Genomic DNA, 12,004 nt, shown 5'->3' with positions numbered 1-12,004 from the left:
AGCAGGAAAAAACCCAAACTCTCAAGCGTCCCTTGTTGCTAATATATTAAATGCAGAAGTTTTCAGTCTGTTAGTATCTGGGAGTAGGGAATGAGTATGCCACTAAAAATGTATCATAGTAATGAACATGTTTTTTTAAAAACTAAGTTTCGTTAAGATAACAGTAAATATATTAAACTTTCAAGTTAGGAGAAAAATTTGCACTGCACTCCCTGAAAAGTACGGGTTCATGTGTTCAATATGGATAGAAAATGCACTGGTGGTTGGAAGTCAAGAAACAGTCTTTGAACCCTAACTTTCTTCCAGAGTTTCGACTCATAAATTTTTATTTCTAATTATATAATGCTCAGGTGGATGAAGTGATAAATGTGGAATCTGCAGAGTAAGGGGTTATCTCATGTCAAGCTTTGAGAGGGAGCTGGTGCTGGATGTAAAACAGGCCGTGGCACTAGCGCTTAAAAATAGTAACGTGAGTGATGAGCGTGGGAAAAGTTGTCAAAGAGTAAACTCTAAGCTGTTGCCATAGTTTCTGCCCGTTCCAAACTGCCTGGCAGTCCAGCTACTTTTACATATGATTTCCATAGTTTCTGTCTAATGCTTATATCCTTAATGATGTTAAATATTACTGGGGCACGCAGGAAACTCCTGTGGGTCTCACACTCAGACGGCGGGAGGCTAGAATGGAGAGACAGAATTAGGGCTGTTCAGGGAAAATCTCCTGCAGTTCTGTGCTTTCTATGGAGTAGAATGTCTGTAAACCTATGAAAAGCCTTTGGTTGTTAGTAGTTGTCAATCACTTGGAGTAGAATTTAAGATATTGGCAACCAACCTCAGCCTCATGGCCCATGGATACTTTGGTAAAGCTGAAAGGAGCCAGGACCCGTCTGAACTTCGCTTCAGCAGAAGTGTAAGCCTCCGTTTGGCCAAATTCAGGAAACAAACGCGTCTTTGTCCGGCCCTCTAGAGTGGTGAAATCTCTCTTTGAAAACTAATGGCTACTTCCAGAATCATCACTGCTCCGTTTATACAGGCAGCGCGTTTCGCACTTCTGGTTCTTCGAAATTGCTGAACTGGAGGGGGAAGGCAGAAGGATGGGGGTATTGTGCCACGTCAAATTTGTTCACGTATTTCCTTCAGGCCTTCTGAAATACTGCTGCTTTCCAGGTTTCCAACCTGGAGGGGGACTAGTGTTTCTGCTAATAGTCAAGGGTCCAATAATTCTTCCGCTTCCAAAAGTCTGTTTAATTTTTCCAATAAATCAGCCTTTAAAGCACTTTTCACAAATTCCTTCCCTAAAGAACTGTCAAAAGAAGCTTTTAACACTGTTTAAAGATGTAGATGGTGAGTAACAATAACGACAAAACTTAGCTGTAAGATTAGGAGCACTTCACTTTCTCCTCCCCTTACTCTGTCTTTAAGCCTGAAGTCGTGCTCTCCCTCAGTTTTGTACTTTTCCCAGTCCTTCATTTTTCAAAGCAATGTGCAGAAGCTCTTAAATAAGACTTTCATCTTAGCTGTGATGAAGAATTTTGTATCTCTGAATACCAGAATGTTTTTTCTTCAAATATTTGCCTGGACCTTTAATAAGATCTGCCCGTTCCTGTCAGAGGGTCAGAGTTCTGAGAGCTCGTGGTGAGCCAAAGGCTACCATATTAGCATTTATATTGTTAGAGAAGGATTTTTATAAGACATTTATCTTCTGTCCAAAGGACTTTTTTTTTTTTTTTTTGATGTTACTCTAAAATCTTGTCTGTGGAGCACAAAGATTAGCTGAATTCTGCTAGACTGTTTCTAAGGATAAGAGTTATTAGTTTACTGGTGCTAAACTGCGTTGTGGGTAGAGATAAGCTCAAAGGAGATTGTGCTCTCTCCTTTGCGTTGACTGACAGAATTTGAAAAGTAATCCAAAACCTGAATTAACAATTGGAAGGAAAAATGAAGAATGATAAATAGCAAATTTGAATTCCTTCCTTTGGACTCTATTTGCATTTTGGGTCGAAAGTCCGTGCAGCCACAATATGTTGCTAGCTGCAAGGTAATACAGGCAATGATTTGGCAAAGTGAGGTTCCCTTGCCTCTCTGAAAATTTATTAGTGCCAATATCTGTTTATTTCATGCGAAACACATTTTAGGAACATAATGTCGCTTCTGAAATCATTGGATTTGAAAATAAGAGGACATTTAGAGATCTGAGAGCAAGTTCTTGGAAAGAGGTAGTTACTCTCCACCTCCACTGTGAAGCCAAATATTTAATTAGGTTTCATTTCACAAGAGGTGGTCTAGTAATTTTAAATGTCTCCAAGTGACATGTTGAATTGCCAAGCTTCCTTAGGAGCTTTTCGAAAGGGAAAACCTGATTTGGGGCTTAACCTAGAAAACTGAACCTGGTTTTGCAAGACCTTGTTTATGGAGATGATCTGGTTGGTGTGGGGTATCCTGTGCCTGGGTGCAGTCCCAGAGCGTTGCGGGGAAGGTCGGCTGTTTTAATGGGGCTGTGTTAATCAGTGTGGTGCCAGCATGGGAAGTTTAATACTGCTGATTCCAGAACCCCAAGTCCCTGGATTTTTTCCATATTATTTGTGAAGCTTGGCCAACTGTTCTGTTTTCCCCTCAGGATTAGCACAAGTATCTGTTTCTTGTGATGGGTTGAGACGACTTGCTTCATAAACGTTCCCCTTATCTTTAGGCACATGGTGAGTGCCCTCATCTTGTTGCCATGGAGACTTGAGTCCACCTAGTGAAGATGAGAATTGAAACATGATTTTCTGAAGACTTTAGAAAAACTTGGTGCCAGACCATCAGATAACCACCAAGTTCAGATTTTAGGACTGGAACTGAAATTTCAAAGCCTTTGGAAAATTTGGAAAGGGGAAAAAGTCAAATCTCACCCTAAGTCACTGCCAGTATTGGGAGGTCTTTGTTTATGAAAGTTGCGGTGTATAATTTCTGAGGGAAATGGGTTTGTTTAGTACTGTTCTAATTATGATGCTGGAGAAATATTATGTGCTTGTGTGGGGAGAATCTGGTCAGCGTTACGTGCCTAGAAGTTTTTTCAGACAACCTTTGAAATCTCTACTCCGCAGGCACTTTCCGAAAGGCATTTCTTAAAAATCGTGCTGGCCCAGGAAAGGAGAGGCTTTTGAGTGACAGGGACAAAGTTCTTGTGGTGCATGGCACAGATTTCAGCTCTCACATCTGAACAGGGCAGAAGACTCCTTTCAGATAGCGTGGGATGGATGTGTGGCTTGGCTTTTTTTGTTCACTTTGTCCACATCACATCTACTTTCTTCCACAAATAGGCCAAGGAAGGCTGTCGTTTATCTTCTGCGGATTTGAAAGAGGGATTTATTGTTCCTGTTTGAGTACTTTGAATGCCCCTGTGCTCTGGTAGGGGCTGATAACTACCTGTGTAAATAGAACTTTGTATTTTTATGGTGGTGTGCATAAACTTAGTTATTGTCTCCAATGGAACCTAAAAGGTGCAATAATTTTGTTTTTCAGCACCGTTGTTTTTTGTCAGGTGTTGTGCGTAGTCTAGATGCACGTGTCACTGAAGTGCCTCAGGACCGCTCTCTTTGCCTTGCTGTTGGCTTGTATTTTTGAAGATTCCGATCACCAGCCAGCGGGTCTTACTGTGATCATTGCAGCTGCAGAGGTGAAAAAGATTCTTTGTCAGGTGCTCCCCTTGAGTCTCTTTTGGGATCTTGTGCTTTGCGGCTGTGTTTGCAGAGGTGTTTGGTAGGGAAGACAGACCTTGCAAGGAAGACCAATGGCTTTGTTCATCTGCATCTTCCTGTGACAGGTTCTCCTGAGTAGGAGCTCAGAGGATTCTTTACTCCCTCCCTGGGGAAACAGAGCAACTGCACCAGTTGGATCAAAGATTGGCTAGCACGGCATCTGGTAACAGATGCGCATGATGCAGCTATGCTTCACTTACGCGGGAGTAATGAAACCCTCTCGTGTCCTGCCTCTGCGGTGCGTCCTGTCTCCCTCAGCAAGTCAGGCCCTACCACCTTCCTAAGGCTGAATTACTGTTGTTTAGGTCTGAAACATCAGTTTATACCTGGTTTGCCTAAGCCTGCATTTTCAGATCAGTAGTGTGTAAATTTTAACTGAAGCACTAAGCAGTTCTCATATGAGGAACACAGTGTCATGCAGCTCCCCGAGCTGCTGCCTTCTACATTTCAAAGCATTCTGAGAGTAAGATCCAAATCTGGTCCCTCTTCTGCGACCTGGTGCTGATCCCTTTCCTGTGGTCTGAGTTTTCAGTTGTCTTTGCTGCTATATGCCTACCACTGGCACTTCCTCCTTAACAGTGGTTTACAGAAGTGATGACACTCACAAGAAAGATGGGGATGCTCTTTACTTGCAGGGTTTTTATCCCTGTGGGCTGCTTTGGCGGGAGGCTTTGCTGCTGGCACGTTTTGTTGTTGCTTATCAAACCCTCTTAACTTCCTAACGAATGAAATATTAAGCACTCTCTACCCTGATGACATAAGTTCATTAGCTTCTACCTTTCCTGTGCCACAGTCAGGAGGGATTTTCTTTTTTCTCTTTGAAGAAAGCATGTGAAGAACAAGGGTGTGGATTTTAAGTGCCCTGGTGTAAATGCCCAGTGCTTCAGGAGAAATCCCTACATACGTAACAAATGTGTGTATTCCTTTTTTCTGCCCCATTTGTCCTGCAGAATTGTGTGTTCAGAGGGAACAGAAACTCCTTGGTTTATGGGATTAAGATAAACCCACTTACTCTGCAATAACATTCACAAGGATAAAAATGCAATTTGTAGCCAAGGAGCTGAACACACTGTAGGTTATCAAACGGGAAAAGCCCCTGTTCCTAGCAGATTATCCTTAACACTTCCAAAGTACAGTTAATGTTCCAGCTCTTAATCCAGATGAATTGCATCTTTTTTTTTTTTTTTATGGTGCATCTTTGTACCAGTGAACATATTCTGGCATGCTCAGGGCTTGGCTGTACCTCTGCATCTTGGAACTATTATTTTATGTGTACTTTTCTCTCTAAATGTCTTTTTTTATCCATTTAGGCATTTCTTCAGCTGCCAAATGGCTCTCCTGCTGTGGCAGATGCTTTGGCTTCGTGCTTGGTCTCTGTCCCTTGTATGTCCAGATTTTTTTGGTTATATAGCATTTGTCAGCTACGTGCTGCTATTGCTCGAGTGAGCTTTTAGGAAAGTGTGAGGAACTTTTTTCTGTGTGGGTGTGAACTAAGGAGATAGCGTTCTGCAACATCTTGCTTTTAATTGCGAAACCCAAGTTGAGAGGCAGCTATCTTGGAGACTTTGAGGAGACCTGTGGAAAATACAGTAGTGGGTGTTGCGTATGTTGGTATTAGGTTTGGTACCATAAATATGCAAATAAACCATCGGTCTTTTTATCCTTGATTCCCTGATGCTTGTAATTGTAACAGTCCATAAAGCACAGCAGTATCTTCCTCGCCCCTTGTACGTGCATGCCTACCTACTCGGCGTATACGCAGCCTACGGAAATACCTCCTGGAAGGAGGTTGCAGATGCAGACTTTCACTAACTGCGCTATTCGGTAACAACCAGAAATTTCCTATAGCTCGAAGCTTTAATGTGGCTGCCAGTATTGTACTAAACATGTTCCTTTTCAGAGGGTCCTCCGGGTTGCCCACCCACTCGGCCGTAGTTAGTCATCTAAAATAATGTTATTTCTCTATACATCCACATCTGTTTTCACTCTGTTGCCAATTGAAATGCTGCTGTATATTCTCTGTGTATCGTGGCTCCTTTCCCAGCACATTGAAAATTTACGCAGTGTAAGGGGATTTTACAAGTTCTCGAAAAACACGAAGTATTTTCGCACAGTAGCCACACCGTATAATGTCTAAATGAAATGACATCTATTCGCAGAACTAAAACGTGCCCCTGCACGTGACTTACTGCTTTGTAGTGCCTTCGTATAGATCTACAGAATACTTCAGTTTCTCTCATTTAAAGCCAGCATTTTCTTATGGGGAGCTTATTAAGCAGCTTCCAATAGTGCACTTGTAAGAATTAAGCCAGCCAGCGTCCCGAATGTCTGGTGAGCGTGCTTTTCCTGACCGCTGTTTTGTTTGGGAAACTGTTACAAGCAAAATTTCTGATTTGGGGTGTTTCTGTAATCTGCCGCTATCAGTAATCGCTGTCACAGGAAGCTGCGGTGTAAAAGTGCTCAGATGCTAATCTGGCTCGTGTTATCTACAGCTGCTTATTTCGGAGCTTTTCAAGAACGCTGCTTCAGGAAAACTCCCCTTAAGACCTCTTAGAATGGAATATGTGGATGTGTGTGGTTTCTAGAACTATTCAAATTGGCTAACTCAGATCTGTGATGCTTTATCTCCTCTGTCTTCAGTGTTAGTATTGCATTTTTGATATCTTGCCCTCAGATCTATAATTATATTGGTTCATGCTACTCATGTCTACAGTCCCCTTGTTTCTGAGGGTCACCTCTGTAGCAGCAAAGGAGTTAATGAGTTGCAGTTCTGCGCTCCTAGCACAGATGATAAATCTTCAGATGAAGCTTGAGAATTGCCTGTCCTTCCTCCTCAAAACCTCTGTCCCATGCTGAGCGAGTAGCATAAGGAGCAGCCTGCTACCTTCAGGGCAGGAGTCCACGGCTGAGCCAGCGCGGTGTCGGATTGGAACGTTTTAAGCCCGGTTCCCGATCTGACAACCAGCAGCGCACTAGCTGGCCAGAAAAGCTGATCTCAAACTGACAGACGACCTGCTATCTTAATTTCATTAGCTTCTCCACCAACTTGGAAGGGAATAAGAGGGCATAAATAAGTTGTCAGCATGCTCCTCTAGAAATGTCTCTTAGTACTTGTGATTTAGACGAATTCCTGTGGCACATCAGGTTTGTGTTATGACTGTGTAATTCTCTCCAAATTGCATAATGGGAGACAACTGAAGGAGCAAACGCGTGGAAAACAAAGTGGTACGTTAGTTTTCCCTTGGAGCAGATGTGTTTTCCTAGAATTGGGACCTCATAGTCGCTCTGCATTTTTGTCTTTAATAAGCGTTTCACTTGTTTTCCAGTCTTAGAGGAGCTGCAGAGATGCCTGCTATGGCTTTGAAAGTTAGGGTTTGGTTATAAATACGCTTTTCCAAACAAACTGGCAACGCTCAGCTTCTCTCCAGGTTTCTATGCAGGATTTGGGGGGGATCCCAGGGAAATAGCTAAATAAATGACCTGTTCTGGTGCCTATGCTGGAAGCCAGAAAGCATCCCAGCCTGTTTAGGTACTGCAGGTGTTGGCCTGGAGTTCTGGGTGCGGATTCTCTTACGGTTGTTGTTATGAACTTCCTGTCCAAAATCCCACGTTTCTTTGAAACCAGCGTTGGTTGTCTTACAAGTAATAAAGCGGATTAAAACATGGAAATCCTGGTTCTGCTATGAAACAGTTTGCGGCTTTTTAAGGTGTGTCAGGTCTTTTTCCTTAAAAATATCTCTGTGTGAAAATGCTAAGAATTACACTTCCACACATTTTAAGGGATGGGAGGCAAAGTAAGTTTGAATTATTTGAAATCTCTTCTTATTTGAAATATGAGTGTTCATGCTGAAGCGCGCGGCCTCGTGCCTGACTCCTGATTGTTTCCCCTCTCGTTAGACTATAGAATCGAACTGGCGATGCGGGCGACATAATTTGCAAAGGATTCAGTGCCGCTCGGAAAACAGCAAAGGTGTCTACTGTTTACAGTATGATGATGAAAAGATTATCAGTGGCCTACGAGATAACTCCATTAAGGTAAACGCTTTTTTCAGTCTTTTCCCTGGAGATAAGTGAGTAATTCTGCCTGAGGAAGCTACCTGCCTGTGTTTCCTTGATTTCTCTTCATGGGCTGGTATTTATCTGTGCAGGATTTATGAAGATGGGATATCTTCTGTAGCCTGGCAAAGTTCTCACCTGCCCTTTGCTCTGGGAGCTTTGGGGAATGGCAGACAGATCAATACTGTTGATCACAAAGAAATGCTTGTGAAATCAGAGTTCCCATAACATGAGCGAAGACTGCATGTGCCACCGTCCTTAGCTGTGTCGTTTGTCTTTGCTGGAGGTTGCTTTCATGCTAGTAGGTTTCTTTCATGCTAATAGTCTGGCATTTTGTTCTGCAAAACAGGCTTTTGTCTTTTCATTGGTTATTTCACTGTTCTATTTCAAAAACTTGTGTCAAGACTTCCTTAAGCTAGAAGGGAGGACAGGCCCACTGACTGGACAGACTAACTGCCCGTGGATTCTTCCTGCTGTCTCGTTTTCTTCCTTCCTTCGCAGTTGCAGCAGTGTCCAAATCTTGAATCCATGTTCTTGATAAGCCATTTATACTTCTTGTTTTTAACAGATTTGGGACAAAACAAGCTTGGAATGTTTGAAAGTATTAACAGGACATACTGGCTCGGTTCTTTGTCTGCAGTATGACGAAAGAGTCATTGTAACTGGATCTTCAGATTCTACAGTGAGGTGAGTGCTAAGTTTTTGCACAAAAATCGTTTGAGTGTCACGGCTGGGAATACTTACAGTGATCTCTAAATACCAGCAAACATCCCTAATATGAATGAGATAATATTATTCAAAAAACAAGATATCCACACTTGGCAAAGCATCACATTCAATATTTTTTTTTCAGTGTTAAGAATCTGGAAGGAATATGACCCGAGTGATGCAAGGCATGTCCTGAAGTTGTAGAGTGGCTGTTGGCCAACTATACAATAATTTCTTCATTTACGGTTTCTTGTACTGCCTTCTGACATCTCTAAATTATGACTGTTAATGAAAAGGTATTTGGTATACCCGGAGCACTTGTCTGACTGCAGTTTTAGTGATACTGAGTTTAAATTCTTGTATGAATTCAGTGCTCAGCAGATGTCCAATATGAAGCCACTCAGGTAGAGTTCAGTGGAAGCGCATGATCTCCTCCTGGTGTCTTTCATTGCTCTACCAAGTTCTATAGAACTTTTCAAAAGTTAAGATTAGCTCTTAAACACCCTTCAGGTACTATAAAGTAGAGATTTTTCCCTTCATCGAAGCTACTAGCTAGCCCTGGAGGGTGCTGCGTCGCAAGGGCTACTGGCGTGTGTGAGATCTGAATGAATGGTGTAAAACTGAAAAACCCCATATTGGATAGCATTTGTTTTGGTCTGTTCCCTCAATTTATACATCACGCAAGCTTTAGTCATCCCGGAACAGCCGTAGAATTGTTCAGCAGCTCTTTCTCTTAGCAGTGGTCTCAGCTTAGGCGTTTCTTGGCCTAACTGTTCACTGCTGTTAATTGTCACTGAGTCTGAGATGTGAGCTAGGGTACTTTCTCAGCGCCCCTCTTCTTGCCTTCCCCAAGCCCTAGCAGATGGTAAACAACCAGGGATAGTAGCAGACTTGTGCATGGTTACACTTTATACCCTGCATAGCCATCATCCTTCATCTGGAATAAAATTCTTCTCTGCAGAGTTTGGGATGTAAATACAGGTGAAGTTCTGAACACGTTGATTCATCACAACGAGGCAGTGCTTCATTTGAGGTTCAGCAACGGCTTAATGGTGACATGCTCAAAGGACAGATCAATTGCTGTTTGGGATATGGCATCGCCTACTGACATCACCCTGCGCCGTGTCTTAGTTGGTCATCGTGCTGCCGTTAACGTGGTGGACTTCGATGACAAGTACATCGTGTCGGCGTCGGGGGACAGGACCATTAAAGTAAGCAGAGCTCTGATCTAGGTCTGCACGCCTGCCAAGCCAGAAAAGCTTCGGGGCTGAGTCACGCTCTGAATAGCCGAGCTGTTCGTAGGCAGTTCTGTGCCTTCTCCTTTACCGTTCGGCCAGCTCCTTCCTCGTGCTAGCTGTTAACGTCTTCATGCGCATAACTCGGCTCGTAACATTTTTGTGGCTTCTGTCGTACAATTGCAAAATGTAAAGCCCGCTTGCTGTTTGAACTCCAGTCTCCAATGGGTTTGTTTGTGAAATGTGGCACACTTCGTGCCTTTTTCCAAGCGGTATTTTTTTATTTCAATTGGCGGTCCTGTTCCAGACGTGAAATCTGTCAGCAGTTGCCTTTCCTCACCACGCCTTCCCAGCAGCTCAACCAGCCTTTGCTGTGTTTGAAGAATTAGGAGGCTGTGTTTGAAGCTATTGCATACCAGAAGATTTGAGTTACCCAGAGCGTACTCATGTAACAAAGGCGTTTCCACCCTTCCCTCTCCAGAACCAGAGCTGCCTTAGACTGTGCCAGAAGGCTCTTGGCAGTTTAATGTCCAAATATCTGCCAAAGATCCCGTGCACTCTGTGTTGGAAAAGCAGCCACTGGATACTCTGCGTTACACCTTCAATTACAGTTCATTAAAAATGGGAAAGTTGATTGAATCATTTAATGTTAAGAAAGAAGCAGCCACCAAACTTTCACAGGCCATGGTTTTGGTCTTCTTTTGCTAATGGATTACTAGCAATTGGTAAAAAATGTGGAGGTTTTCTGTATGTGATAACTTCCACTTTTAAAAATTATAATGAGCTTAGCAAGATTCAAGTGTCATCAAGTCTTTGAAATCATTAGGTACAGTCTCTACCACTTGAAAATATTTTACATACACGTCCCCACCACCAAATTTTTGATTGACTTGATGTCCAACAGCAGTGCCCATGGCTCTTGTCACTGCTAGGTCCCCGTAGCTCCAGTTTTCCGGGTGTACCCGCTCCTTGCCCGTAAAAATACGATGTGTGTTTCCGTTCCACTGTCCAGCAAAGGTCACCCTCACACCTCTTCTGTTTATGAATCCGTAACGACTTGTATTAAAAATTCAAAAAGCTTGTGTAGACCTAATTCTCAGAGGAGCATTTATCTTGTCTTTCGCAGGTCTGGAGTACAAGCACGTGTGAGTTTGTTCGCACTCTGAATGGGCACAAGCGTGGCATCGCATGCCTCCAGTACAGGGATCGACTCGTCGTCAGTGGATCTTCAGACAATACCATTAGGTGGGTGCCCCCAGCTGCTGTCGGTACGTGACAGCGTACGCTTGCTCGTGTGAAAACAGGGTTTCCCCTGACCGCGGATGCTGTCCTGCACCGCTGCGTGTGCACAGCATCCCTGGTTGGGGATCATCTGTTGGGATATCTATTATCCGATGGATGCATCATCTGTTGGAGCAGATGATGCATGAATGAGACAACTCAGTGTGAGCCTAAATGTAGCCCATCCCTGTGAAAAGTGAGACGCTGAGATTTCTGTCAAAGGTAAACAAAGCTTCTTATTGATTTCTGTAGTTTATTACCTTGTGTTCTGCTTAGAGAGATGAGGAAGACATTGGTCACTGGTTTTCTTAATTACTTAGTGATGCTCTCATCACTGGTTTATGCAGAATAGAAGACAGTGTATTGAAGTTTCCCAGGATAACACGTATCCAACCTTCACTTGTGTGCGATCCTGAATGACTGAATTAATTTTGATGTACTGCAGCTGCAACACAAACTGATCTCTGAATCACATGCGAGAGACATCTCGTGGTTCTGCTGCCTTTTTAAGCAAATTATGTGCTATCTCCCCCAGAAAACCACTGGGCAGCGTGCTCACACCGCTGCACGTGGGGCTGGGGGACGGTGCTGAGCCGGGAGCTCTGAAAGGCTTTCTCCTCTGTTCTTTTAAGGCTATGGGACATCGAGTGCGGTGCCTGTTTAAGAGTATTAGAAGGCCACGAAGAACTGGTTCGATGCATCAGGTTCGACAACAAGAGGATTGTTAGTGGAGCCTACGATGGGTATGTTTTTGACAGCAATTTATAAAAATTTTGCCTTTCTTAGCAAAGCATTTTCTGAAGGCCATTGAGCCTTTTGTTCCCTTGTGGAAGGGTTCTGTTCAGATTTGACTCGTGGATCAATACTTAACTGAGTGGCTTCTGCTTGAGCATTTCAGTGCAGCAGGCTGCAGTTTTAAGTAGCCAAGAAACTGCTTTTCTGATGCTCTTTAGCCCACTCCTGAATTGTGTTACCACTCAAGTGTGA

At 43.2% G+C, this 12,004-nt stretch overlaps 1 protein-coding gene across 7 annotated transcripts in view; it reads left to right on the top strand.

Moving 5' to 3' along the window:
• FBXW11 (F-box and WD repeat domain containing 11) overlaps positions 1-12,004 on the top strand; it is a 70,922-nt gene that overhangs the window by 51,009 nt on the left and 7,909 nt on the right. For all 7 annotated transcript variants that reach the window (XM_086758654.1, XM_086758655.1, XM_086758652.1 and 4 more), the window contains 5 exons: positions 7,635-7,772; positions 8,362-8,480; positions 9,463-9,712; positions 10,863-10,981; positions 11,650-11,760. In XM_086758654.1, the coding sequence (XP_086614780.1) occupies positions 7,635-7,772; positions 8,362-8,480; positions 9,463-9,712; positions 10,863-10,981; positions 11,650-11,760 (737 nt within the window). The remainder of the gene's footprint in view (positions 1-7,634; positions 7,773-8,361; positions 8,481-9,462; positions 9,713-10,862; positions 10,982-11,649; positions 11,761-12,004) is intronic.

This window comes from Chlamydotis macqueenii, chromosome 14 (genome assembly GCF_036417535.1).
Source record: "Chlamydotis macqueenii isolate bChlMac1 chromosome 14, bChlMac1.mat, whole genome shotgun sequence".
Taxonomy (NCBI): domain Eukaryota; kingdom Metazoa; phylum Chordata; class Aves; order Otidiformes; family Otididae; genus Chlamydotis; species Chlamydotis macqueenii.
This window is presented reverse-complemented; position numbering and strand designations above follow the sequence as displayed.